Here is a 27,726-nt window from a genome sequence, read left to right on the forward strand (position 1 = left end):
TATTGGTAAATATGTTTGTTATAAAATATACATCATGTACATGCAACATGTGTAACAGTTTGTAAACAACTTATAAAAATATTAATAAAGTTTTACCACAAATTTTGATTTGTTTTTTCACAACCATAAAATGTATACAACTATTCAACATATTGAAGGAAAAAATCAGTCAATTTTTTTTAATCACAACCACATTATGATAATTGGATTAAATCAAGTTGCTGCTATTTTTCTGCCAAATTACAAAACGCTTTATCATCATTTACATTAAAATTTTGAAAACACAAATGGTGGACAAAAATAATACTGTTATTTAAAAATTATTAATATATAACACTGAGACATTATCGACACTGAACATTATAACTAAGATCAGGAATTACATTAACACTATATACTCATCACATACAAATAGTGTTTCACTTGATTTAATTTAATTCCGATAAACAAAAACAATATTGTGTTTTGGATGATCCAGATTTTTGTGGTTGAAATAAGCATCACCCAAAAGCATGCTAAATACCAAGTTTTCGTAAATTTCTTTCCTGATGTCTTATCGTATAGTTTTTACAAAAACTTTCACACTATGTAACCAAGACATGATTTGATAAAATTCCCCCTTTTTACAGTAGTAATGTGTAATGTGGTAATTTCTTAGTGGAGTTTAACCACTAAGATCTGTAATTTTAAACAACTGACATGCTAAACTCTTTTACAAATCATACTATCTTCTAATATAAACTGATGCTTTGATTTTCAATCATTTAAAAATATTATTATATGAAAAGAAACAAGAACCCTAAGTGATGAAATTACAAAACTACTTATTTGATTTAATAGACTAAATTGACAATATTTCAATATTTTTTTCCACATTTCACAACCAAGACACAAAATGACACAAACAATTGCACAAATTATTAATGAAACATTTATCAAAACATTGATTTTGAACAATAATGGTGGATACTACAAAAAAATGTTTGGGTGCACACAACTATGGCAAGAAAAAAGAGGTTAACAATTATTTTCTTCTATCAAATTAGTGTAAATTTCACGTTTTCTCATTGTTTTAATCTTCATGAATCTGTTGACCTATCTTCTTTTTCAACAAATCATATTTTGACAAAAAAAGTAAATCTGTATACATATAAAAAAAATTTGGTGAGGTGATAATTCAACTATGATTTTCAAAAAAAATAATGCTAAAAAAGCTTGGAATGTAACATGAAGATGACAGCTTGCTATTGTTATCACATTCTGTGCAAAAACATCTACAACAAAGATAAGTGAAAGCACCTAGTGTGTGAAAGACTATAATGTAAAATGTTCCTACAATAACACATATCAATATCAAGCTCAAGGCAGAATCCTATATATAGTTATACATTGTGAACAGTAAAATCCTTGTATATCACCATTTGTTATACTGCCAATCCTGTTTATTGCCATGACTTATGTTCAATGGTATCCCTCCACATAACTACACCTGTTAAACAGCAAACCACCGTGACATTCCAGAATGAATGGTTAAAATAAAACTAAGATGACCTCGTTAACATTACCAAATTAGGCTAATTGGTACACAATGTCTTGTAATACAAATGGAACAGATACACTTAAATGTTTGTGATACAAATATCAGCAAACCTTGATGTTTTCAAGAATTTCACAGTTAACGTCATGTTGAATATCGCTCTTAATTAATATATGTAGTGTCTAATTAATATATGTAGTGTCAAACGTACATCTGCTTTATGTGAATATGACATATTTTGGAATTCAACGGTAAAATTAAAACGCACTATACTGGCACTATACTGTCAACTTGATATATTATCAAAATCTCAGAAGACAGATGGTGATACTACATGATTTTACTGTATTACATTTTGGTTTTATTATTTCACCAAACTGCCAGATAAAGTGAGCTTGATACCACATATGGGCTTATTTTGCAGAATAGATATGATACTAGCAAAGTTAATTACAGTTGATATAAATGTACACATGTACTATAAATGATTACTAAAGTCTAAACCCAAATTTTAGAAAAAGAAAAAGAAAAAAAAAATTGTAAAAAATGCACCAAAAATAGTGATTGTCAACACAAATGTCTTGATTTCATTAAGTCTTTAAAAATATTTTGTTTTATAAATGTATTGAATATCAGTTTTATATTGATACTACTTTTTCATGAAAAATTAATTCAAGCAAAACTATGCTTGAGTACTCGCTCTTCTTTATAATGAGTTTACAGTATATATCCAGGCTATATTTGTCATTGCTGTAGTGTTAATTCTGGTAGAGAATCTATATACCATAATGAGGTCTGGAGAATATGTCAAACAACAAAAATATGGGACAGAAAAAAAAGGTAGGTAATATTGAAATTTTTGATAACAATCATTACAAAACATTAGATTTAACAATAATTTTTTTGGTTACTTTTTCTTTTAGAAAACATGACAAAAATGACTAGATAAATGTCAGCGACAGTACAAGAACCGTGCAGTAAGCCCTATATTTACAAAATATCAAACACTAAGGGACTAAAATTGCTACAGAATAACCCATAGTCAGGTTTAGTTGGGTAAAGGCAAAGAGGCTATGTTTCATTCTATGTGTTTAACAGGGTTTGTGCTTGCACCTCCCCATATCCTTTTTCTTTTTTTTTCAGAATGTCCATTGCAATTATAGAGGGGTCAAGAGGACCCCCTTTTTATTTTAGCAGGAACACTGTACCCTGTGCAAACCCTGTGTTATGGAACATATGAGACATATGAAATATCAAACAAAATAATGTATCTACTGAGCAGATTCAGGCAAAGAAATCATTTCAATAAGATAATTTGAGCACTTGTAAATTGCAAAAGAAAATAAATTAAAAAGAAAAACACATAAAAACAATACGCATCTAAATCTGAAGGCAACAACTCACAGTAGAAACTAGAAAGTCTGTATATCTGATACATCTATAGTCTAGAAATCATTTCTTTTTGTTTTAACACCTTCCATGCAAGCACAATTCTTCGGATTTTGCTTATAAAGCTGAAATTGATTTAAAATATGCTAATATAGCATTTTCAATGCAGTCCATAGCAAGCCTGATAATTATAAATTGCACCTTTGAGCATAAAGGATACCTTCCAAGACTCTGAACACAAGGGTGGACACAATATTCTAGACGCCTCCCTAGAGGAGTTACCTCCCTTCACTTCAGGGGCGAAATGTTTTTAATATTGCATTTAATCTATATGAGATTTATTTCCCTTTAGAAGCTCTGAGTTTGTCATTTTTAATTTTTCGTAGTTCTTGCACAGCAAACTTTTTATCGACAGAGGACAGTCGCTGTGACATGCGTTCGACAACGGCTCGGTTCTCTTTGTTTTCAGAAGACAATGATGATGTTGTTTTCCTGCGCCCAAACATTCTGAAGCCATCTTTCTGACTCTTTGTATTAGTGGTCTGTACAGATCCTGGTGTGTTATATACGTTTTTGGGTTTAAGCACTGCGCGGGAAATTTTGTTGAAAAAGTTTGACACTGAGGATCTTTTTTCCGGTCTTTTCACAGCCATATCTTTAGTGTCCATGCAGCTTTTCATGTCCGGCAGAAGTTCAGATAGAGGTAACTTCAAAATTGGCCCCTGTTCAACAGAACAAACATTGTCTTCTTTCATCTCCTTCTGATGTTCCTCAAATAACTTAACATCCTCCCTGTCCACAAACCTTCCATGATTTTCCAGATTTAGTGTTGAAATAGCACACATGCTTTCAGGCTCGGCTAACGGAGCAGCTACAACTTCATGCATGGATTCCTGATGTAGTATTTCTTCATACTGCATCCATTTTTCTGTTGTGATGATGGAATTTGCCAGATCACTGCGACTTCTGTTGTGGCCCTGGTGCTTCGTTTGTTTTTTCACCATGTCCAAGCGCCGGTCGGGAAATGAGTCTAACCCATTGGCCACAGCCTTAGGTATGACCCAGTTTTTGGGTTCTTCATCGTAGTTTTCAATACAGTCTTTAGAGAATTCTATAGTGATGTCCTGTTGGGAGTCATCTGCTAGTATATCAGCCTCTGCAACAGTAAAACAAAGAAAAGATTAATATAAATATCAAGTATAATTAAAACTTTGGCATTCACTAACAGAAATAAGTTGTAACTCATTCATCCCTGAAATTTCATAATGGACTGGTCTAATCTTTGATTTAGAAGAGTCTAAATGTGTCTTTAGCGGTGAATGAGTTAAGAGCTAATAATTATATACATCCATCAGACTTGAGGTAGTTTTTGTGTATATACTTTACACTAGAATTTCAAGTCGTGTTTAGGACTTATTTAGTAAAAAATCTAACTCGCCACATGACTCAAGTTAAAGCCATTTGGTGTTGAAGAGAGGTCTTAGAAAGTCTGACTGATTTTTGAGTCCTCTTGTCATCATACCAATAGTAAACCCCTGTAAATTTGGAAGTCGGTAGGACAATGGCAAATAATCCTAGTTTAAATACTTATGTACATCATGAGTATATATGGTTTTAATATAGCAATAATTTTAGGTCAGGACCGACAAAACACTTAGAATTTAACAAGATCGATTTAAAAAGTTTAAACTCTACAAATATGTAGATATACAAAATCCCACATAGGAAACTTACAAAAGTTGTTCATGGATTATATTCCCCCTTCCCTCAGCTTCTTCTTTGTTTTGATTCATGATTGTACATAAAAAATGTTTTGAATTGAAGTTTAAGGTACCTGAACTTGTACGTGGTCCAACGTTCTTGCCGGGAGGGGTGAGGAAGTCGTCCTCTATAGCCTCACATGTAGTCCTCATAGGGATGGGACTCCCAACAAAGCTAATGTCACTGAATTCCATCGGGTCCATCTCCATGTCAGGAGTGTGGGCTTCCAAAGTCACGGCTGGTCGGTAATTACCGCGATGGAGGTCATCAAGTATCTTCTCCAAGATTTTGTTTCTATCCTCCATCATTGAAGAGCTGGCACCTTAAACATATACATTTGTATATTTGAATTTCAGTTTCGAGAATAAATTATCCTGAAGATCATAAAATATAAATAATGTCATTAAACCAGTTAGAATCTAAATGTGTAGTGCATGATTTTTTTTGTAACTTTTCCTCCCTCAAATGTCATACTGGTAATATTTTTCCAACAATATTTATATTCCTATTGTCAAAGCACTTTGTATTTTTTCCTGTGGGTAAACCAACAGTGATTTGTCTCCAATGTTGGGTGTTAAATTCCCTTGTTATAGTCAGGATAATGCATCACAGATTTTGATGATGAGTAGAAAAAGCCAGAGTTCCAAGGGAAAAACACTAGTCTAACACTAATATCAGGCAGCAAACTGTTCTGTTTGGTCCTCAAATTCAACAACATCTTATATCATTCTGTAATCCATCATCAATGTCTAGAGGAATATAAGGCCATACAAAAAAATATATTTGTGTTTCCAGTAACCCCTTATATTTTGAATATTTAGTGAATTACGTCACTTGTATAGATAAACAGATACTGTTTTGAATCACAGTTCAAGAATATTTATCAAAATGTGACCATCGAATTGTTTTTGTTTTTCTTAACACTTTCGACTTTACTGACCATAAGGAATGAGTGTGACCACCCAAAAGTAGCAGAGGCGGCTTAACTACTTCTAAACCATGAACTTTGTGGATATAAAGGACCGCATCCAATTCATAGCAAGGAGCTTATGGCCTTAAACATTCCAAATGATCAGGTCACGAGGCTACTAGGTTGCAGCATCCGTATATGTTTATAACCTCCTTTGACACATACAGTCGGGTAATGCTACCATCAGGAGACAACCTAGCGAAGTCACAAAAAAGTTAATTGTCTAACAAATGGTCACATTTTAACAAATATTCTTCCTTCACCATATCAAATTGTTAAACTTTTACATACATATATATTTACCTACATGTTGTAATTACTAGTAACTTTTAAAACTAGAAATATGTCTGTTAGACATTAAGTGCTCGCTAACTACTGCCTAAAAGCTTAATTTCCAGAATGATATGCATCTACATGTATAAGGCTCCTGCGGCGAGATATTTTGCACGTACAAAACTGTAACACCTAATTTATAAATAACCCGCAGATATACTTATATACTCATAAGCCTATATGAAATCATTCTCGACAACAGGTGTACGTATGTAGCACTATCAAACATTATCCTTTGGAGATCCCCAATAATTTCCTTTAAATTACGTCATCAGAACCATAAATGTGAAATTACTTTGAATTTTGTTAATTGAGTTCTTTGTTACATGAAAGTTTATTTGTTATCTTATTGATATTGATACGATAGACTTGTTTGAAGTTGTTTCGCTGTTCAAAATAGTTGTCCACTACAGCACTGTCCAGTCTCTGTGCACGTGGTGACTTACCTGTGTCATGCTTGAATGCCTTTCTGGGTACATTAGATCTAGAGCTCAGGCATCCAGACAGATATTGTATAATGTTTGTTTTTAGTCTGTTTCTCTTATGCAAGGCAGGGTGATTTTATAAATAGTAATAAGAACCGTAGCAAATACAGTCTATGATCAATCGGGGTAAGTAAGCGATAGCACAATGTACCGTGTATGTATACCCTAGACCTAGGATGATGTGAAATAAATCAAATATAATCTGCTGAGTAACACTGTAATTATCTTTGGCCGGTACTAAAAGTTATCCGTTTTGTCACTTTCTTTTATTGACTACATAAACCTGATTCGCATTATGTTGTTCCGGAAGTTTTCAAAGTTGATCAGATGCTTAGAATATTGTGACCGATACAAGAGTTTGTATGATACCCTGCTTGAAGTTTACACAAAATGAATGTGTTTAACAATGTTTAATGTCACTGTTGTTAATTTACAGAAGAACATCGTTGATAGATATCTCTTATTTTTGAAAGGTTGGTGTCACTAAATCACAGCGAAATCTTTTAAAAGGTATAAGACAGTGACTTCTGGTATCACGTGCGCAGTTGGAACCTGCACATAGCGGATGTACACAGACTCCACACCTGACAAGGAAAACAATAGGGCGAGAGTTTTGACATTTAATGAAAGTTTGGAACAATATAATATATATATATATAATACATATGTGATTTTATCTACCAGCATATAGTACAGAATTTAAAATGTGATCGATAATATAAATATACCTGCATCTCTTCCAAACTCCAAAGAAAGCAATCTGTTCTTGGTCATGGTTTTGATGTCTGGCTTTTTCCTGATCACCTGCGTCTGTTTTTGTAAGCCGTCGTTTTCCTGTCATGGCAAATATTGTTTCTTACTGTTATGTATTAAAGTAAGTGATCACTAATTGGTTGTTGGTTCTTTAGGATGGAAAGTGTGGTTTATAACTGGTTTATAAATGTTAAATATTGACCAGTCACTACTACAGTGTGTACACTGTAATCTTCATCAGAAAAATGAGTAAATGACTAAGCAACATATGTACATTATTTGTATATAATTCAATTTTGCTTCTTACGAGCATTTTCATTGGCTTAAAAATTTACTTTATCAGCCCATAAAGGAAAAAATGGCGTCACGTTTGTAACGTCGCTTCTGATTGGCTGAGATGACGGCGTAATAATTTCATAGACAAAAGAGTCCCAAAATGAATTTTAAATGTTGAAGAGATTATCTGTAGTAAAATGAATTATAAGGATTAATTTGAATAGATTTTTTATGTTATGGAGATATAACACAAAAATCTGAGTGTACTCTCATCATAAACCGCTTCGCGGTTTATTTAGAGTACACTCAGATTTTTGTGTTAAACCGCTTCGCGGTTTATTTAGAGTACACTCAGATTTTTGTGTTATATCTCCATAACATAAAAAATCTATTCAAGTTAATCCTTAAATAACTTAGATAAGAATAATTGTTTTCGAAACACAAGTCTGAGATCTGTCACAGTGCTGAAATTGATATCAATCACTTATTTCTAAGCTTTTTTGAGCTTCCTTTACCTAAACCTTCTTTCTGGTTTCATTGACCTTTAACCTATTTTCTGAGCTTCTTTGATCTTTAATAAGTTTTTTGAGATTCTTTGACCTTTCCTTCTTTCTGATATCCTTGACCTTTAACCTACCTTCTGACATTTCCTGGCCAGTCTACAGAATGAATGCAGACATTTGAGAGTAGACTCGAGTTCAAACTGGCCGAGATCCTCACAGAGGTAGTGGGCCAGATGTTGTGTGGACTCTCGTAGAGTGTTGGTCAATGTCTGGATGTCTCTTAGCTCAACTTTCACCTCCTAGATAAACAAAATAAATAAAGTGTGTAGAAACTAGTACCTTATTTTCCCTGAGTATAAGTCGTAAATTAATTTCTTAACTTTAAATGTATCATTTAACAGACGATAACTGTTCAATGGATATTGAATACAAATAAAAAAAAAATGTATTGTTTAAATGCAAAGTTTCCAATCCAGTTTGCATTATTCATTATCCACTCACATTTTATTTGAATTCATTAATTTATCAAATACATATTTAACTGAGATTGTTTTTCACTTTTCCTTATTTTTTATTTTTTTGAAAAATCCATGAAAACCTTACAACAAGTGAATAACAATTATTTACATAATGTATTAATAATGGTTACCAAGTGATTCATACTACATGTTACATAATACAATGATGTAAAATTTAAGGAAATGTAATCAGGATCTGAGTAAATCAACACAATCTTCCAGATTTACCTCAATGAATGTCTGAAATTTGGCCTTCATATGATGATCCCCATAGGACAGGAGCTGGACAAAGGAGCACAGCTGTTTGTTAAACTTTGAGATCTCCCCCTTCATGTCAAACAGGGAGGAGCTGTCAAAGAAAAATAAATATTATATAGCAAATGAAATACTATTATCAGTTTGTATGTTCTAATTTCTGTTCATTCAAGTCTGATGATTAGTCTTTACTCATTTGTTGGGTCTGCGGTAATCAAGTGGTGAAGATATCACAACATATCTATACAAGCCCACCACTTCTGGATCACAAGTTCGAATCCCATGCAGAGCAGTTAGCAGGTCGTGGTTTTGATTCTCTGGCTTTCCTCCAACTCCTAAATCTAGAACGTCCTTCAATGGACTTGGCTTTTATAAGGATGTTAACAAATTAAATCTAATTATACTCATTGGTGAAGGGAATTGAGATTCACTGAGATTAAATTATAGGCATTTGTCTATAAAATGAAATATTTCAATGAAATTTCCCCAGATGTTACCTATAAAAACATTCTGTATATTGCATTCGTAAACCAATTCCAAAATTACCAAAAATCCTGTATGTAATTTCTTATTGAAACTCATAGATTGAGTTATCTCCCCTTGTACCTGACGGCTTTCTCTAGAGGGAGCAAGTCATCGATGAAGTTGAGCATGGCCTTGTCTTTCTCCTCCGCCATCTTTATGATGTGGTGAAGCAGAGACTTGTTTGGCTGGTTTGACTTGACATCAACTAATCGCTCCAAACTTGACATCTTAAATCCTATCGCATCACCGTGGAGACATCCCTGTAAATATTGTTCATATTCTATAATCAAATATTTATTATACAGTAAAACATGCTTACAATAAATTAATCATATTATAATGTAGTAACATTCATTCTCTGTCAGTGTTTTCAAAACCAAATACCAAATTTTATAACGAACTATACTTAATCCATCTTTGCATATTACAGAGTTATCTGCCCTTTTGGAAAGGTATTAATTGTGACGTCATGTGTTTTGCGAGCGTAATGAAACGTCATACTTTTCAGAGAAAATGACGTGAATTCTGCTCACAAAACTTCACTATCAATACCTACCCACAAGGAAGGTAACTCTGTAATATGCAGGGATGGAATAATCAAATTTTTATTATAAAATATAACATGCTGACAACAAATTCATTGTTATAATGTAGTAATTTTCATTCTCTGTCAGTGTTTCTACAAGATGACTGTAATATATGTATAACGAACTATGCTTATAGCTAAGTGATTCCGTTGGTCCCTAGAGGTTTGTCATAGCAGTGTTTTACTGTAATGGGACTAATTCATGTACCACGTGATACCGTCCCAATAACATTTGTGGGGGACTAGTTTGAAACTGTTTCTCAAGTGGTGATGGAAGTTAACTATTTGTAATCTTAAAACTAAATTGACGTTAGCACTGAATATCATTTTTTGCGTCATTCCATCACCAATGGAAATAATAGTCCCGCACAAATATTATCGGGTATCACATGGTACATGAATTAATCTCATTTTACTTACATGATCAAACATTTATGATAAACAAGGCTTCTGTAAACATTTAGTAATGCAGATGCTATATGAAATTATAGTAAAGTTAATAAAATGTGTACAAGTTGTTTTTGTGACCAAGTTGGTTCTTAAGAAGAATTCATTTAAAGATTTTAGCGTATTTGACCCCTGTGACCTTGAATGAAGATCAAGGTCATTCATTTGGACAAACTTGGTAGCCCTTCATCCCAGCATGCCACAGGCCTAATATCAGGTCTCTAGGCCTCATACAACCCCTGTGACCTTGAATGAAGGTCAAGGTCATTTATTTGAACTAACTTGGTAGCCCTTCATCCCAGCATCCTACAGGCCAAATATCAGTACCCTGGGCCTTCTGGTTCTTGAGAAGAAGTCGTTTAAAGATTTTAGCCTTTTTGACCCCTGAGACCTTGAATGAAGGTTAAGGTCATTCATTTGAACAAACTTGGTAGCCCTTCATCCAAGCATGTCACAGTCCCAATATCAGTACCCTGGGCCTTCTGGTTCTTGAGAAGAAGTCGTTTAAAGATTTTAGCCTATTTGACCCTCGTGACCTTGAATGAAGGTCAAGGTCATTTATTTGAACAAACTTGGTAGCCCTTCATCCCAGCATCCTACAGGGCAAATATCAGTACCCTGGGCCTTCTGGTTCTTGAGAAGAAGTTGTTTAAAGATTTTAGCCTTTTTGACCCTCGTGACCTTGAATGAAGGTCAAGGTTATTTATTTGAACAAACTTGGTAGCCATTCATCCCAGCATGCCACAGGCCTAATATCAGGTCTCTAGGCCTCTTAGTTATTCACAAGCAGTTGTTTAAAGGATTTTAGCCTTTTTGACCCCTGTGACCTTGAATGAAGGTTAAGGTCATTCATTTGAACAAACTTGGTAGCCCTTCATCCAAGCATGTCACAGTCCCAATATCAGTACCCTGGGCCTTCTGGTTCTTGAGAAGAAGTTGTTTAAAGATTTTAGCCTTTTTGACCCTCGTGACCTTGAATGAAGGTCAAGGTCATTTATTTGAACAAACTTGGTAGCCCTTCATCCCAGCATCCTACAGGGCAAATATCAGTACCCTGGGCCTTCTGGTTCTTGAGAAGAAGTTGTTTAAAGATTTTAGCCTATTTGACCCTCGTGACCTTGAATGAAGGTCAAGGTCAGTTATTTGAACAAACTTGGTAGCCCTTCATCCCAGCATCCCACAGGGCAAATATCAGTACCCTGGGCCTTCTGGTTCTTGAGAAGAAGTTGTTTAAAGGATTTTAGCCTTTTTGACCCCTGTGACCTTGATTGAAGGTCAAGGTCATTCATTTGAACAAACTTGGTAGCCCTTCATCCAAGCATGTCACAGGCCCAATATCAGTACCCTGGGCCTTCTGGTTCTTGAGAAGAAGTTGTTTAAAGATTTTAGCCTATTTGACCCTCGAGACCTTGAATGAAGGTCAAGGTCATTTATTTGAACAAACTTAGTAGCCCTTCATCCCAGCATGCCACAGGCCTAATATCAGGTCTCTAGGCCTCTTAGTTATTCACAAGAAGTTATTTAAAGGATTTTAGCCTATTTGACCCCTGTGACCTTGAATGAAGGTCAAGGTCATTTATTTGAACAAACTTGGTAGCCCTTCATCCCAGCATCCTACAGGGCAAATATCAGTACCCTGGGCCTTCTGGTTCTTGAGAAGAAGTTGTTTAAAGATTTTAGCCTTTTTGACCCTCGTGACCTTGAATGAAGGTCAAGGTTATTTATATTTGAACAAACTTGGTAGCCATTCATCCCAGCATGCCACAGGCCTAATATCAGGTCTCTAGGCCTTTTAGTTTATTCACAAGCAGTTGTTTAAAGGATTTTAGCCTTTTTGACCCCTGTGACCTTGAATGAAGGTTAAGGTCATTCATTTGAACAAACTTGGTAGCCCTTCATCCAAGCATGTCACAGTCCCAATATCAGTACCCTGGGCCCTTCTGGTTCTTGAGAAGAAGTTGTTTAAAGATTTTAGCCTTTTGACCCTCGTGACCTTGAATGAAGGTCAAGGTCATTTATTTGAACAAACTTGGTAGCCCTTCATCCCAGCATCCTACAGGGCAAATATCAGTACCCTGGGCCTTCTGGTTCTTGAGAAGAAGTTGTTTAAAGATTTTAGCCTATTTGACCCTCGTGACCTTGAATGAAGGTCAAGGTCAGTTATTTGAACAAACTTGGTAGCCCTTCATCCCAGCATCCCACAGGGCAAATATCAGTACCCTGGGCCTTCTGGTTCTTGAGAAGAAGTTGTTTAAAGATTTTAGCCTTTTTGACCCCTGTGACCTTGATTGAAGGTCAAGGTCATTCATTTGAACAAACTTGGTAGCCCTTCATCCAAGCATGTCACAGGCCCAATATCAGTACCCTGGGCCTTCTGGTTCTTGAGAAGAAGTTGTTTAAAGATTTTAGCCTATTTGACCCTCGAGACCTTGAATGAAGGTCAAGGTCATTTATTTGAACAACTACTTAGTAGCCCTTCATCCCAGCATGCCACAGGCCTAATATCAGGTCTCTAGGCCTCTTAGTTATTCACAAGAAGTTATTTAAAGGATTTTAGCCTATTTGACCCCTGTGACCTTGAATGAAGGTCAAGGTCATTTATTTGAACAAACTTGGTAGCCCTTCATTCCAGCATGCCACAGGCCTAATATCAGGTCTCTAGGCCTCTTAGTTATTCACAAGAAGTTGTTTAAAGGATTTTAGCCTATTTGACCCTCGTGACCTTGAATGAAGGTCAAGGTCATTTATTCGAACAAACTTGGTAGCCCTTCATCCCAGCATCCTACAGGGCAAATATCAGTACCCTGGGCCTCCTGGTTCTTGAGAAGAAGTTGTTTAAAAATTTTAGCCTTTTTGACCCCTGTGACCTTGAATGAAGGTCAAGGTCATTCATTCGAACAAACTTGGTAGCCCTCCATCCCAGCAACCTACACGCCAAATATGAGTACCCTGGGCCTTCTGGTTCTTGAGAAGAAGTCGTTTGAATAAAAAGTTTACGCACGGCGCACGGCGGACGGCGGACGGCGGACGGCGCACGGCGCACGACGACGGACGGTGCATGATGACAATAGGTCATCCTGACCCTTCGGGTCAGATTACAAACAAAAAGCGCTTACATGATTAAGGAAATTTCCGATCTCAAGGACAAAGTGCATGAAGTCTTTCAGGTCACCATTTTCCATGATCTTTTTGCACATCATAATCATCACATTAAGGGAACTCTTCAGCTTCTGGAGGCCAGAAGTGTACTCGGCCTTGGTAAGGTGGCCCTGTATAAGGATTTCGTAGTCCGGGATATCAGTCAGGAGAAGCACAAACTGTTCTGGCATACCAAGGTCCTGTCTCTGTCCGCCAAAGCACCTTAAAGTGGCGATCTGGAATTTTTTTTAAAAGTATGTTCAGTTTTGAGAATTCTTTTTGCAGCTGAACTGAGATTTTGGATCTGGGTCAATCTTCAGTGACCAGGGCTCAAATTTCACATTTTTTGTCACTTGCTAAAAATAGCAAGTGCGAAATTATCTTTTTAATTATAACAAGGACATAGTCATTCAGATTCCCCGCCAATGGAGATATCAAAGCTGAAGTAAGTTTGATTGTGGAGACTTATGTGTATGGAAAAAAAACAGGAAAAAGGAAGTTGAGCTAAAGAAAGATGGAGTATAATTCAAGTAGAGCGGGGCTGCAATTGTTGAACCAGGTATACAGCCTTGACATTTATATTAGACTATATACACAAAGATGGGTGGAGTTTTGCAAAGTAACATTTACCATTTACCATAATATTTTCAGCAATGTTTCCATGGAAACGGACAAAGTGCAAAAAATAAAAACCTAAAAATAGCAAAAGGTACTACTAGACCATAAAAAGAATGTGTCTATGAAGTTTCGTGGAAATATCTATGCTGGTTTTAGAGTTATGCTCCGGAAATGAACCTGCTACAAAAATATGATATTTTCAGCAATGTTTCTATGGTTACAGAAAAAAGCACAAAAAGTGAAAACCTAAAATAGCAAAAGGCACTACTAGACCATAAGAACAATGTGTCTATGAAGTTTCATGGAAATATCTCTGCTGGTTTTAGAGTTGTGCTCCGGAAACGATTCTTACACAAAAATCTGCCATTTCAGCAATGTTTCCATGGTTACAGAAAAAAGTAATAAAAAGAGAAAACCTTAAAATAGCAAAAGGCACTACTAGACCATAAGAGACTAATGTTTCTATGGAGTTCCGTGCATATATCTCAACCGGTTTTCCAGTTATGCTGCAGAAACAAACCTGGTACAAAAATATGATATTTTCAGCAATGTTTCCATGGTTACGAAAAAAGTGCAAAAAATGAAAACCTAAAAATAGCAAAAGGCACTACTAGACCATAAGAACAATGTGTCTATGAAGTTTCATGGAAATATCTCTGCTGGTTTTAGAGTTGTGCTCCGGAAACGATTCTTACACAAAAATCTGCCATTTTCAGCAATGTTTCCATGGTTACAGAAAAAAGTACAAAAAGTGAAAACCTTAAAATAGCAAAAGGCACATACTAGACCATAAGACCAATGTGTCTATGAAGTTTCATGGAAATATCTCTGCTGGTTTTAGAGTTGTGCTCCGGAAACGATTCTTACACAAAAATCTGCAATTTTCAGCAATGTTTCCATGGTTACAGAAAAAAGCACAAAAAGTGAAAACCTTAAAATAGTAAAAGGCACTATTAGACCATAAGACCAATGTGTCTATGAAGTTTCGTGGAAATATCTCTTTGGGTTTTAGAGTTGTGCTCCGGAAACGATTCTTACACAAAAATCTGCAATTTTCAGAAATGTTTCCATGGTTACAGAAAAAAAGCACAAAAAGTGAAAACCTTAAAATAGTAAAAGGCACTACTAGACCATAAGACCAATGTGTCTATGAAGTTTCGTGGAAATATCTCTTCGGGTTTTAGAGTTATGCTCCGGAAACGAACCTGGTACAAAAATATGATATTTTCAGCAATGTTTCCATGGTTACGGAAAATATGCAAAAAATGAAAACCTAAAAATAGCAAAAGGTACTACGAGACCATAAGACCAATGTGTGTATGAAGTTTCGTGGAAATATCTCTACTGGTTTTATAGTTATGCTCTGGAAACCATTCGTACGGACGGACGGACAGACAGAACCCATTTGTATATCCCCCGCCAACTTCGTTGGGCAGGGGATAATTAAGTACCCATATTTAAATTATGGTTTTGTCAAAAATCATTTATTTTTGCATGATGATGTGAGGTGTATATGTTTATCAACAACATTATAGTAACTGTGTCCCTATATTTTCCACTCAAACAATTTTTCACAATCTTTATGTCATTTGAACAGTTGTCCCTGATAAAAACCACTTGCTTAAATAAGCAAGTGCATATAAGCAAGTGCATATTTTTTTCACATGCTATCATGGTATATCTACTTGCAAAAAGCAAGTAAAACAGCCCGGAATTTGAGCTCTGATGACCAGAGTGGTAGAGCACAGCCATAGTTGATGTCAGGAGGTCATGGGTTCAAACACCGGTCTGGCTGTACAATTTATTTTCTCTTTTTTTTTCTGGCATTCACTCACAATAACATTTTTTTCCAATAAAGTTCATATTTGTGGATGTACAATGACTGAAGATATGGAAATGTCAACAAGGTATCAATTTCAAGATTTAGATGAATTAACTTTAGCATAAGTGTGTTATCCTTGTTATTACCTGTTATGAGCAAGCTCTGAAAATACAGCTTATATCAAAATGTGAAATGAAATATACATGTATTTACATGTATATGGGAGAGGATATCTTTAAACAAGAGGAGCAGAGGGCCTGTATCGCTCACCTGGTTTTTTTTTAGTAATTATCACAAGACTCTGACAATTAGAAAAATAAGCAAAACCATACAAATATGCTATCCAATACATTGGTTCAGAGACAAAGTAATTTATATGAAAATATTAGCCTAATTGACCTTTTTGACCCCGCATCTATTGCCGTCTAAGGCCCGGGGGGTCAGCCCTATCATTTGTACAATTTCAAATCCCAACCCTATAAGGATGCTACCATTGCATTATGAGTGCTCTTCCATGCTTAGTTGCAGAGAAGAAGTCGTTTATATAGAAATAGCTAAATTGACCCCTTTTGACCCCACCCTTCAGGCCCGCAGGGGGGGTCAGCCCATCATTGCAAACTTTGAATCCAACCCTATAAGGATGTAACCATTGCATTATGGGTATCCATGTTAAGTTTCAGAGAAAAAGTCTTTATATGGCAAATTGACCATTTTGACCCCCCCCTCAGGCCCCGGGGGTCAGCCCTATCATTTGCACAATTTGGAATCCCCCCTATAAGGATGCTACCATTGCATTATGGGTGCTAATCCCATGCTTAGTTGCAGAGAAAAAGTCATTTATATGGAAATAGCCATTTGACCCCTTTTGACCCCGCCCCTCAGGCCCCGGGGGGTCAGCCCTATCATTTGCACAATTTTGAATCCCCACCTATAAGGATGCTACCATTGCATTATGGGTGCTATCCCATGCTTGGTTTCAGAGAAGAAGTCGTTTACCGGTATATGGAAATAGCCAAATTGGCCCCTTTTGACCCCGCCCCTCAGGCCCCTGGGGGATCAGCCCCATCATTTGTACAATTTTGAATCCCCACTCTATAAGGATGCTACCACTACCATTGCATTATGGGTGCTATCCATGCATAGTTTCAGAGAAGAAGTCGTTTATATGGAAATAGCCAAATTGACCCTTTTGACCCCGCTCCTCAGGCCCCTGGGGGGGTCAGCCCCATCATTTGTACAATTCATAGTTAGTAGCCCATAAGGATGCTACTAGTCAAATTTTGTTGAAATCCGACCAGCGGTTATGGAGAAGAAGTTGATTGTTGACGGACGCCGGACGCTGGACGCTGCAATATCCCATAAGCTCCTTCAGACCAGGTGAGCTAATGATATGGAGAGGATATCTTTAAATGATGGAGTAATGACTTCTTCAAATGGACATTGTGATTGTAAGCATTTTCTCTGTCATGTCTTTCCACATTTACAGTATTGAACTTAAAATCAATACTAGGATAGTGCATGGCACATTTTCATCCAATATTATTTAAACATTACATGGTCCATCATGATTTCTAGACTACCCACTTCCTGGGGCTGGAGGAGTACTTGTGGGATGTATTTGGTGGGGTATGACACATTTCCACCCATATCATTTAAAGCTACATGATTTTCCTCTACCTACCTCTTTGGTATGGGGAGCACTTGTAGGATGTATTTGGTGGGGCATGACACATTTCCACCCATATCATTTAAAGCTACATGATTTTCCTCTACCTACCTCCTGGGATTGGGGGAGCACTTTTAGGACACTTGTAGGAGGTATCTGAGAGTCGGAAGATTAACCACGACTGAGTTTCCTGTTTCCAGACTCTGAATGAGCTCCTCTGCACTGATCTCCATCCTACCCAGGAATAGATTCAGGTTTCTTCTTGTCTCTGGACTTAGTAGGATTACCTAAGAAGCACAGATAATTTAACACATTTTATCTTACACCCATCAGATGATTGGTCTTCAATTCGTTTAGATGCTTGATATTTGAAATGATATGAGCGAAAACACACACAAGCAATTGATTCTGACAAGTTTTCTACGACATTTCTTGCATGTTTTACTGATCTGCTACCGTAATTATGCACTTTCATTTATCATGATGTTGGACAATTCTGAGGAAACTCAACTTCAGATTTTTTACTCGATTAATTGGTCAAACACACCAAACCAACGATACTCAACGAACTAGATTAATTGAAACTCCACCAGTTAATGTGGCATTTTTTTTTTTAATTTTGGGTGTTTTTTTTGCGTCAGTTGCAATGTGAGTTCCAACTGTTTATGAGAATTAATTAAAAATATCAAAACGACTTTTCTGTAGGCTACATTCTTGTATGACCAACACTGATAATTATGATAACCCTTTAATATGTTACCTCATGCATAACTTCCCCCTGTTTGTCGTTAACATGGAATAGGCACTCCAGCTCTTCAAATTCAACCTTGGAAACCTTGGAAGTCCCACTGGATCCCATCCACACACTGTCTTTATGGCGACCTGAGAGGAAAAAACAGGAATAGGTTAAAGATTTATTTTCTCAAAAAAGTCTATCAGTATCTTAAAATATTTCTATAATTGAATTTACTCAAAAGTTAATTTCATTTCCCTTCACACTCTCAGATAATGTCAATATATTTCTGTCAGTGAAAAAAAAACAAAAAAAGATCTATGTCCTCTGTAGCTTATTTTTGTTTCTTATTTTTTTCTCAAATGATTAGAAAATGTGCTAGAAACGAAAAGCAATTTTTTATCCTCAGCACCATATTATTGATTTCAGGCAAAACTTTTTGCAATCACTTAAAATACAGTAATCAAGTCACGTATTGAACATAGTAAGTGGTTTTTTTCAGCTGAACATATCAGTTGTGACTTTGTGTAAACTATATAAGGAAACTCAATTAAGGAAGTTTTGATTCAGTAAATCTGTTTACATAGGTTGCTGATGAAACAGGCTAACAGACCCCTATCACATCACGAAATTGGAATACAAGATTCACTGGATTTAATTTCAATTATTGATTTACATGCAGTAAAATTTGCTTTTTGAAATGTACAATAAGTACAGAATCAGAATTCAGCCTACATCTAGGAGAGTACAACTACCAGGCAAATATCACATGTATAGTGACTCCGCAGTATATATTGTATAGGGTTAGTGTGAAGATATGTAACTACCATAAATGCCTCCTTTAGCCATAACCTTCACATTGCTCGTTTTGTTTTACAAAATCTGATAATGACATTTGATCTTTGTCAACTCCATTTAGACATGTAGACATATAAAATTTATGTAGGAGCAACTGAATCAGAAAACAATTGGATCATAATAGTACACAGTCAATATTAATAAAAAACCTTAGTTAATTTTTGAGAGGGATAACTAAAAGTTCAAGCCAGGACTTACTAAAATATTTTCAACTATAAATAAAAATCATTAAATTGGGATAAAGATATACAAACCAATTGTACTGTCCCCAAGTCTGAGCCAGGAGAGATGTTTCAAGGCCTTTCGAGGCTGGGGCGTCCTTATTTGGTATCGACGTTGTAGTGCGGATTTGTTTGTAGGTGTGTCAACACAGACACTTATCTCCGTGCTCATGAATACATTATCATACATGCTACGGTCCATTGACTCAAGCATGTCGTATCTGTATGCAACCTTTGACCTTTCATCACTGCTGTTGGTTAATTCAACACCGGTATCATTTTCACACTTGGTGTGGTCCTGGTTCAGCGACAAGCTTGAGATCCCCTTGACCTCTGCTGACTTTGTCATTGACCCAACCATGACCTTTGACCCTAACTCTGACTGCAACTGATAGTTGGTTATGTATTGAAGACCAAGGTCACAGTCGTCAGGTAAAAGTTCAAGGGCAAGCTGATCATTCTTGGAGCATGACTGGATTTCGTCGTAGGCACAGGTGTGGATGGCTTGATGGACTAGGTTGTCTATGTTTTTCCATAGTTTTGTGCTGCATTATAAACAAACAAATAATATAAATCAGGGCTTTTTTCAACATGATTTGGGGCCAAAATTCGGCCCCATTCCCCATGGCAAAACCTCTCCATTTTTCCCAATTCAAGCCTTAAATTTCCCAAATCAATTTTTTTTTAAAACTATCCAAAAATATTACATGAATTTAGTTGGTTAAGACATTAAATATTTGTGAATTGGCTTCAGAAAAGTACATAAACTACACTGGAAATAAAAAATCTTATTTGTTATGCTTTATTTCATATTTCATAATTTTCCCAAAATCCTTGTTTTTGTCACACATTTTCCCAAAATCAAAGCCACAGGCCCCATTCCCAAAGCAGTGAGAAAAAGCCCTGTAAATAGTCTTGTCACAAGCTAATAGGACTACAATGTAACACATGCCTTTTGATCATAATATTTTAAAGCCAATCTACAATGGTTACATTAACTCAAAGTACCCGATAATATGGTTTTTACATGTCTTGAATATTAAATTTCTTTTTCGTGAACTCCAAAACCTTGATTAACTCAAAGACTAAGCTTGTTTTTTTTTTTTTTATTCCAGTTTTTCCACTCAACCAGATGCTCTATACTTGTCTATGGGAAAAAATAAAGCTTGTATCATTTTCAAATTGTTTGAAATGTAAAAATTCTTTTTAAGCGATCATAATATCCTTGCTACATATCTCAAAATTGGTGATGATTTTAAGATCTTGTGTTCAATTCGAAGTATGTGTACACTGTATTTTGGGTAATAATAGTTCAAGACAAACTTAACACCTCAGATACATGTACCAGTATGGGGCCAGACTGATATTTGAATGGCACAGTCACAAATAGTAGTCAAATGACATTTTTTAGATCAGTGAATTGAGTTTCTATTGTGCTACCCTCAGCTTATTCCAGAAACGTTCTTACCTGTTTTTGTTATAGACACTGTCTATCGCCAGAAGGTCTTGTAGAATGTTCACAAATGAAACCATTTTTGGGGTTCCAAATATCTGAAACAAAAGTCAATAATTTACTATATATAATAATTATATGTTTCTTACTTATCACAAAATCTACTTATTATTCACTGTCAGAATTCAACTACACCACAAACAAACAATTAAAAAAAAAAAAATCATTTTTTAGTTAAAATTTCAAAAACTTTGACCCGTGTAAATGAGCAGGTAGACAACATAAGTTTTTTAAAACAAACATAAACAATAATGAAGTTGAATGTAAGTACACATTGGACATACATCGGACATGTACATCCAACTGCTGTGTAGTGTCTACAGTAGCTGAAATATCTGGAGTACAAACCCAAATCTACTGTCAGTACCTGCCACCTATACACTGGGTATATGTACTCATTACCTAGAGGGGTTGAAACAGTGGTAGAATGATTGACATTTAACTACTCAAACACTGAGGCCTTACAATAATTTATTTATTTATTATCTTATCTTCATAAAATATACCATAATTTTGTATAATTCTGCATATTAGAGTTATCTGCTCTTGTGGATAGGTACTGATTTAAACAACATATCTTTAGAGAAAATAACATATTTTTGCTGACAAAGTAAACTGTCTTACCCGCAAAGTAGGTAACTCTGTAATATGCAAAGATAGAATAGGATAATTACCGGTATGGATCAAACAGATTAATTACATGGTACTAAATTAAGAAGACGAATGTTGTATCAAAGTCCTTCTCCAGGGGAGAGAATAGAGCTATTGTTTTAGGTATGAGGCTAACCTTGCTCTGTATCAGGTCGACGAGGTCCTCCGGACTGTTCAAATCGATAAAATGATCTTGATTCAGTAATTCCTCATCTGTGTGCTTCTTCTCATGGAACACCTGGTTATAAAACAAAGGCATGTCTGGTACTGTGTTTAAAACTGGGGGAAGTTTTCATCAGAGTTAGAAGCTAGCAGATTACCATTAATTGGGATATTTTGGATGTAGTCAAATTTAAGCTTATTTGGCGTTTGGCATGAAAGCGCCAAAGTTTAATACACCAAAATTTGGCTACATATTTATTTGTTTGAATTGAATTGGTGGTCACACCTCTTGATAGCAGGGAAAGCCCACCTGGCCTGTTTGATTGACAGTCACAGGTATGCTAATTAGAACTATCGATACATCTACATGCCATTTATTAGATATTTGAACACATACTCTCGGGTAAATTACTTGATCACGTTACATAAACATTCATTTCAGGTATGTGCTGTCTACCAGAAGAAACGTTACCTGTGCGAGTCTTTCTTTTGTGTAACCATGTATATGATAAGATGTGTGCCTATGTATCACTTTTAATAAAGACCAATATTTCAGGGTTGTCTTTATATCGATAAGGCTTCAAAACTAATGTCCGTTTTTCATTGTCGTGGTATCTATGTGTATAGACAAAGTAAATCTTCAGATTTTTTTCTTTTGACCAAATCAAGTTATGCACTAAAAAATTACCTTGCAAAGGGGAAACGCCAAATTTAGATGTACCAAAATTTAACCACCCTATTTTTATACAAAAACGCCAAATTTTCCCGACACCAAAATATATACAAATTTAAGTTTTTATGTTTATATGAAGATTACCAAGTCTATAAACAAACCCCATCACCTCAAAATATTTGTTTGTTAGTCTTTATCAGAAAACATCTATTTGAACTCTACCTGAAGTTGAAGATGAAGGTCATCATCAGATTCCTCCTTTCTCAGGAATGTCAGAATATCAAGTAAGTTAAGTCCTGAAAAGATAAATGTATATCATTTAGCATCTAACAAATGTCGTAACATCAAATAAGTTAAATCCTGAAAATATAAACCATTTAGCTTCTGACAAATGTCGTAACATCAAGTAAGTTAAAGATGCTCCACTGCTGACAAATGCTATTTTTTCACTATCAAAAACAGGAGCAGGCGATTTAATATTTTTCTTCAGTTACAAAAGTTACTTACTTTACACCATTACCACCATTGAAAAGTTTGAGCTTATAATTTTACTTCAAGTTGAAAATATGAATAATAATTAATTGCATCCCGAAAAAATTCCGTGGCACTATATCCTATATGGAATGAAGTACTGATTGTGCATGCACCAAAGGCGAAGTAAATTATTTTACATTATTTTTGTGTTAATTAGGCATATATATACACGATTAAACACCAATTATTGTTCAAATGATGAATATCATTTATGCTCTGTCGGCGGTGGAGCATCTTTAAATCCTGAAAAGATAAACCATTTAGCTTCTTACAAATGTCAGAACATGAAGTACCGTATTAGACCCAATACCCTCCCTCTGTTTCTCCATCTATTTAGCGCCTTCAGCACTTATCATGTCAAATACAGTAATCTTAGTCTTGAAAAGATAAACCAGTTAGCCTTTAAGCTCCATTTTCTCCAACATAACATTCATTTTCCTTTTGAAGTTTCAGTGTTTTACTCAGTCTTCTCAACATATGGGAATGTCTTACAGATTATAAATGATATCAAATGGAAACAGATCAGTAACCTAGTGTGGTTAAACAATCACAACAAAACTCCTACAATATCAATCTAATCAAAATTAGACTTGTTATTCTGTTCCACTACGATGTTCTACAATACACTCCAATACAAGATATAATGACAACTCCCTGTTCGGGGGTCACCTCAGCATGAACCCAATGGAAAGCCAATCAGCTTGTCGCCTATGAAATCTTCGTTGTGATTGAATCTCTCAGAAGTACAAATGGCTACTAGTACGTCCTGAGATGTTCCCATGCTAGGTCAGGGGTCATGCTGAGGTGACCCCAAATGGGAAGTTGTTAGATCTAGTATGGGAGCATACCGTATTGTAGAGCATCGTATTGGTGCGGAATTACGAGTCTAATTTTGATTAGATTGCTACAATATTATACAAGTTATTTTTAGAGAGATTCTGAACCAAAATGACATCAGTCACTACAATCTTACCAACAAACTCGTTCCTGAGACGGTTACGCTCCATTAAGTCTGGCGTACAGTTGATGACCGTATTGACAAAGGTGAGAATGGCCGTTTTATACGAGACAGTCTCGGCTGACTTGATTTCATGGATGACAACGCTGAATCGATGGGCCTGGTCCATTTCTTTCTGTTAACAGAATTATTGTTGTGTTGATTTCTCAGAAAATAACCACTTTTTGAAAAAATATTTATTTTAGGTAATAACAGGTGTACCCTCTTTTGTCAGAATGTCAAATTTATATTTAACATTATTGAAATACAGATGTCCTCATTCAAAATGATTATGAATACAATAAAACCTTTAATTTTAGTAAATCATACAACAAGATATGTGGTTAATACGCCATTTCTGGAATACAACATTCAGTCAGTTTAGTCATGTGACTTTCATCACAACAAGACTTTTTTTTAGGGCACATTTAAAACAAAATGGTCGCATATGTAATGATTGAACACTGGTGGAAAATTACATACTATGACAGAACACTTAGAATTAATTACCAAAACATATTGTATCAAATATAATCTAAATATACACAAAAATTGAATTTAGACACTTCACAAGGAAATGACATGTAAATTACAGTATCAAATGAGCTGTCGCATAGCAGTTGGAAATCAACGGTATGTGACGTCTCACTCACAAATATTTCATACCTTACCTGGATACTTTTTCCAAAAATCAATAACAAATAGGAAACACAAATCATAACAATTTACAAGCAAGTATTACCGACAATGACCTTTACTCGGACATTGGTATTCTCCACCTATAAGTGTCAGCGCCATGACGAGAAAATGTGCCCTAAATTTTTCGTGGTCATATGACCAAATCAATGTTTTCTACCTCCCACCCAGAAGAGTTCCTTGTATCCCTGAATCGGCGTATTGCCTGTTGCATCATTAATCAAAAGTTACTTCTATTGAAAATCTACAGTTAAAGATACACCACCGCTGACGAATGTTTATTTTTCTATCAAAAACAGGAGCAGAAGAATCAGTGTTTTCTTGTGTTACAACAGTTACTTATTTTACATCATTATAAGCATTGAAAAGTTTGAAACTCTGATTTTACTTCAAGATAAAAATATTAAAAAACAAGTAATTGCATCCCAAAGAAAATCCGTGGCACTGTACCCTATATGGAATGAACTACATGTACTGATTGCGCATGTATCCAAAAGAAAAAGAAATGATTTGACATGTATTTTTGTGTTAATTAGACTCATATAAACATGATTATACATCAGTTATTGTTCAAATGATGGGTATGGTTTACGCTCTGTCAGTGGTACATCTTTAAAAAGTATCTTTCAGATTGAAATACATTTCTTTAAGATATCTTCTGGTGTCAAAGCATCGTCAATGCAACATGTACTTATTATTGTTAACAGGTGACATCAGCCATTTTCATTTTAGGTGTTGTATGTCTCTCAAGTCTTTAAAAATTATTGTTGAAATCGAATTATGTATTCTTTAATTACTAAACCTTTAGTTTTTCAATGTGTTTGACAACATCAATTAATATGAGCATGTTAAGAAGGATAATCACATAATTTCTGTGTCCAGAAATACTTTAATCTTATATCGTTTCAAATTATTACCTGAAAGTCGCGGAGTGCTGTGAGAACAGCCTGGTAACCAAGGTTATTATAAACACAAATAGCAGACATCATCTCGAAGATCTGTTTCTTTGGCAATGTGTTGCTGATATTTAGAGCTGTAAAATTAAAAGTAAATCATAAACTTAATGATTAAAGCATGCAGGGCTGTAAGTCTTGTTTCTCTATTTAATGGAGAAGTGTTTCATCTATGCCATGTTTTCCCGCCATTGAGAAATGGAGATGGCTATATTTGGAGTAATGACAAGTTATTAATAGGCTAAATATTTTACTGAAATTGAGAAATGAGAATTTGGAGATGGCAGTTTTAAATGGAAATAATTCATGTACCACGTGATATATATATATACCTGATAACGTTTGTACAAGACTGTTGTTTCTACTGGTGATGGAATAATGTCAAAAGATGACATTCCACGCTAATAAATTTAGCCTGAAGATTACAAATACTGGTATTCATAATCCTTCTTCAACTGGTCAAAGACAGTAATTGCGACACAAATATAAAAATTTAAATAACCATAAAATATTATACAAACCCAAGGCTAGCTTTGAAGTGTAGTTTTCGTTCTTAATCATGAAATCCAGTCCTGTATGAGTGTTTAAGATATTCCTGATACAAGCTATACAGTCCAGCTGGAAAATTGCATCTGAGAAACTAGTGAAACCTCTTCCTGTCATTTGACACAGGGAGGTCAGCAAACTTTGAAGACCATCAAGTTCTAAGAACTCCTGTAGCCAAGTCTCGGTGCTGGATTCAAGTCTCATTCTCAATGCGTAGAACATCTGAACTGACGGAGCACTGTGGGATAGCAGGATACATCTCTCGGGATTCCCACGCCTCATCTGCAGTTCCAACTCTGTCATCGAGCGATCCATGTCTCTGCTCCTTCTTGTCATTTTGGATTAAGTATGGACTGGTTGTTAATGTCACATCTTTATTAATCAGCCTACATAAATAAAATTGAAATTAATTAAGATTTATGCCATTAATTAGAAAAGCAACGATTTAATTATTTTACCTTACTTTATATTATTCCTATAGCTATTACACAGGTCAGCCTATTTATTTAATCATCCGGTGTTATTTTGCTTACTGCATACGTACCACTATGTGTACACACATGTTACAACATAATATTTAAAAAGGGTCCCATCATCCTATACTTAAAGTCTTTATACCTAACATGTTTAATTTTCAGACAAACCATCATTATGATTAGAAGAGAAAAAAACCGAACATGTTCTCGAATTCAAATTAAGACACCCCAATGACATCACAGATTCACCTCAAAGAACAAACATTAAGACATGCCAGCTGCCCCTTTATTACAAACGTAAACAACTTAGGTAGGGACTCATGATCAATCGTGTCAATCGAGCATCAGGAAAGGTGTGAAGCCATGACGTGATTACATAATATAGCCTCCCTCAGGCAAGAGACACTAATTACAGGTATCCGCCCACAGGTGAAATATTGCCGCGGTGCCCGGCGGTCATTTAACAGACTGAGCATGGCAGGGCTTTTGTAGTGTTTACACATTTATGTAAATGTCTGTAGGACAGTGTATACGTAGGTTTAGGAAACAAGGACGCCATAGGTACCGTAGGCAAATGTGCTTTACATACATTGTATGCCAATGTGTTCAAGTAATAAGCTGAATGAGAAAATATTAAAACCTGCAAAGTGCAATATTAATGTGCAGCTGACATGAGGATATGACATATATTGCCAAAGTTAAAAAAAGTTTAAAACTTAAAAGTAGATTCAATTAATCTAGAAAAAATGAACATCAAAATAAATTCGAACATGTGTAACTGTATCGGTTAGCCAAGTTTATCACATGCAAATGAATGAACACCAATCATACCGAACCGTTAGACCTAACGAGTTTTGTTTTGATGAAAGAGGTGGAAAGCAATATCGGTGCAGTAAACAAAATGGAAATGCCAATGCCCATCATCAATGATGTTTTTTAACATTGAACACATGCTATCTTACCTTGAAACCCTCCCGTTACAGTTCCCGCTCGATCTGATCCTGTGATAGTATCCGCCTGCACTGTTTGAGCATTAATCAAACATCGCAAAGGTGAGTCATGTCTGGCACCTTCGTCACTTGAAAATCGCGCGGAAAAACGGCACTTCCGGTTGTCGTAAAAGTTTCCAAA

At 35.5% G+C, this 27,726-nt stretch overlaps 1 protein-coding gene across 1 annotated transcript; it reads right to left on the reverse strand.

Annotated features, from left to right (window-relative positions):
• Window positions 1–1,818: 1,818 nt before the first annotated feature.
• LOC138327143 (inverted formin-2-like) lies at window positions 1,819–27,670 on the reverse strand. The gene is made up of 17 exons (XM_069273127.1): window positions 27,558–27,670; window positions 26,095–26,505; window positions 25,538–25,653; window positions 23,901–24,060; window positions 22,616–22,689; window positions 21,695–21,796; window positions 20,863–20,945; window positions 19,428–19,939; window positions 18,343–18,464; window positions 17,726–17,869; window positions 13,455–13,712; window positions 9,387–9,565; window positions 8,754–8,874; window positions 8,142–8,306; window positions 7,204–7,309; window positions 4,761–5,009; window positions 1,819–4,082 (listed from the first exon to the last, which is right to left on the reverse strand). The coding sequence occupies exons 2-17, from the start codon at window positions 26,453–26,455 to the stop codon at window positions 3,265–3,267; spliced, it is 3,570 nt and encodes a 1,189-aa protein (XP_069129228.1). The 5' UTR covers window positions 26,456–26,505; window positions 27,558–27,670; the 3' UTR covers window positions 1,819–3,264.
• Window positions 27,671–27,726: the final 56 nt, after the last annotated feature.

Source organism: Argopecten irradians, chromosome 7, assembly GCF_041381155.1.
Source record: "Argopecten irradians isolate NY chromosome 7, Ai_NY, whole genome shotgun sequence".
Lineage (NCBI taxonomy): Eukaryota > Metazoa > Mollusca > Bivalvia > Pectinida > Pectinidae > Argopecten > Argopecten irradians.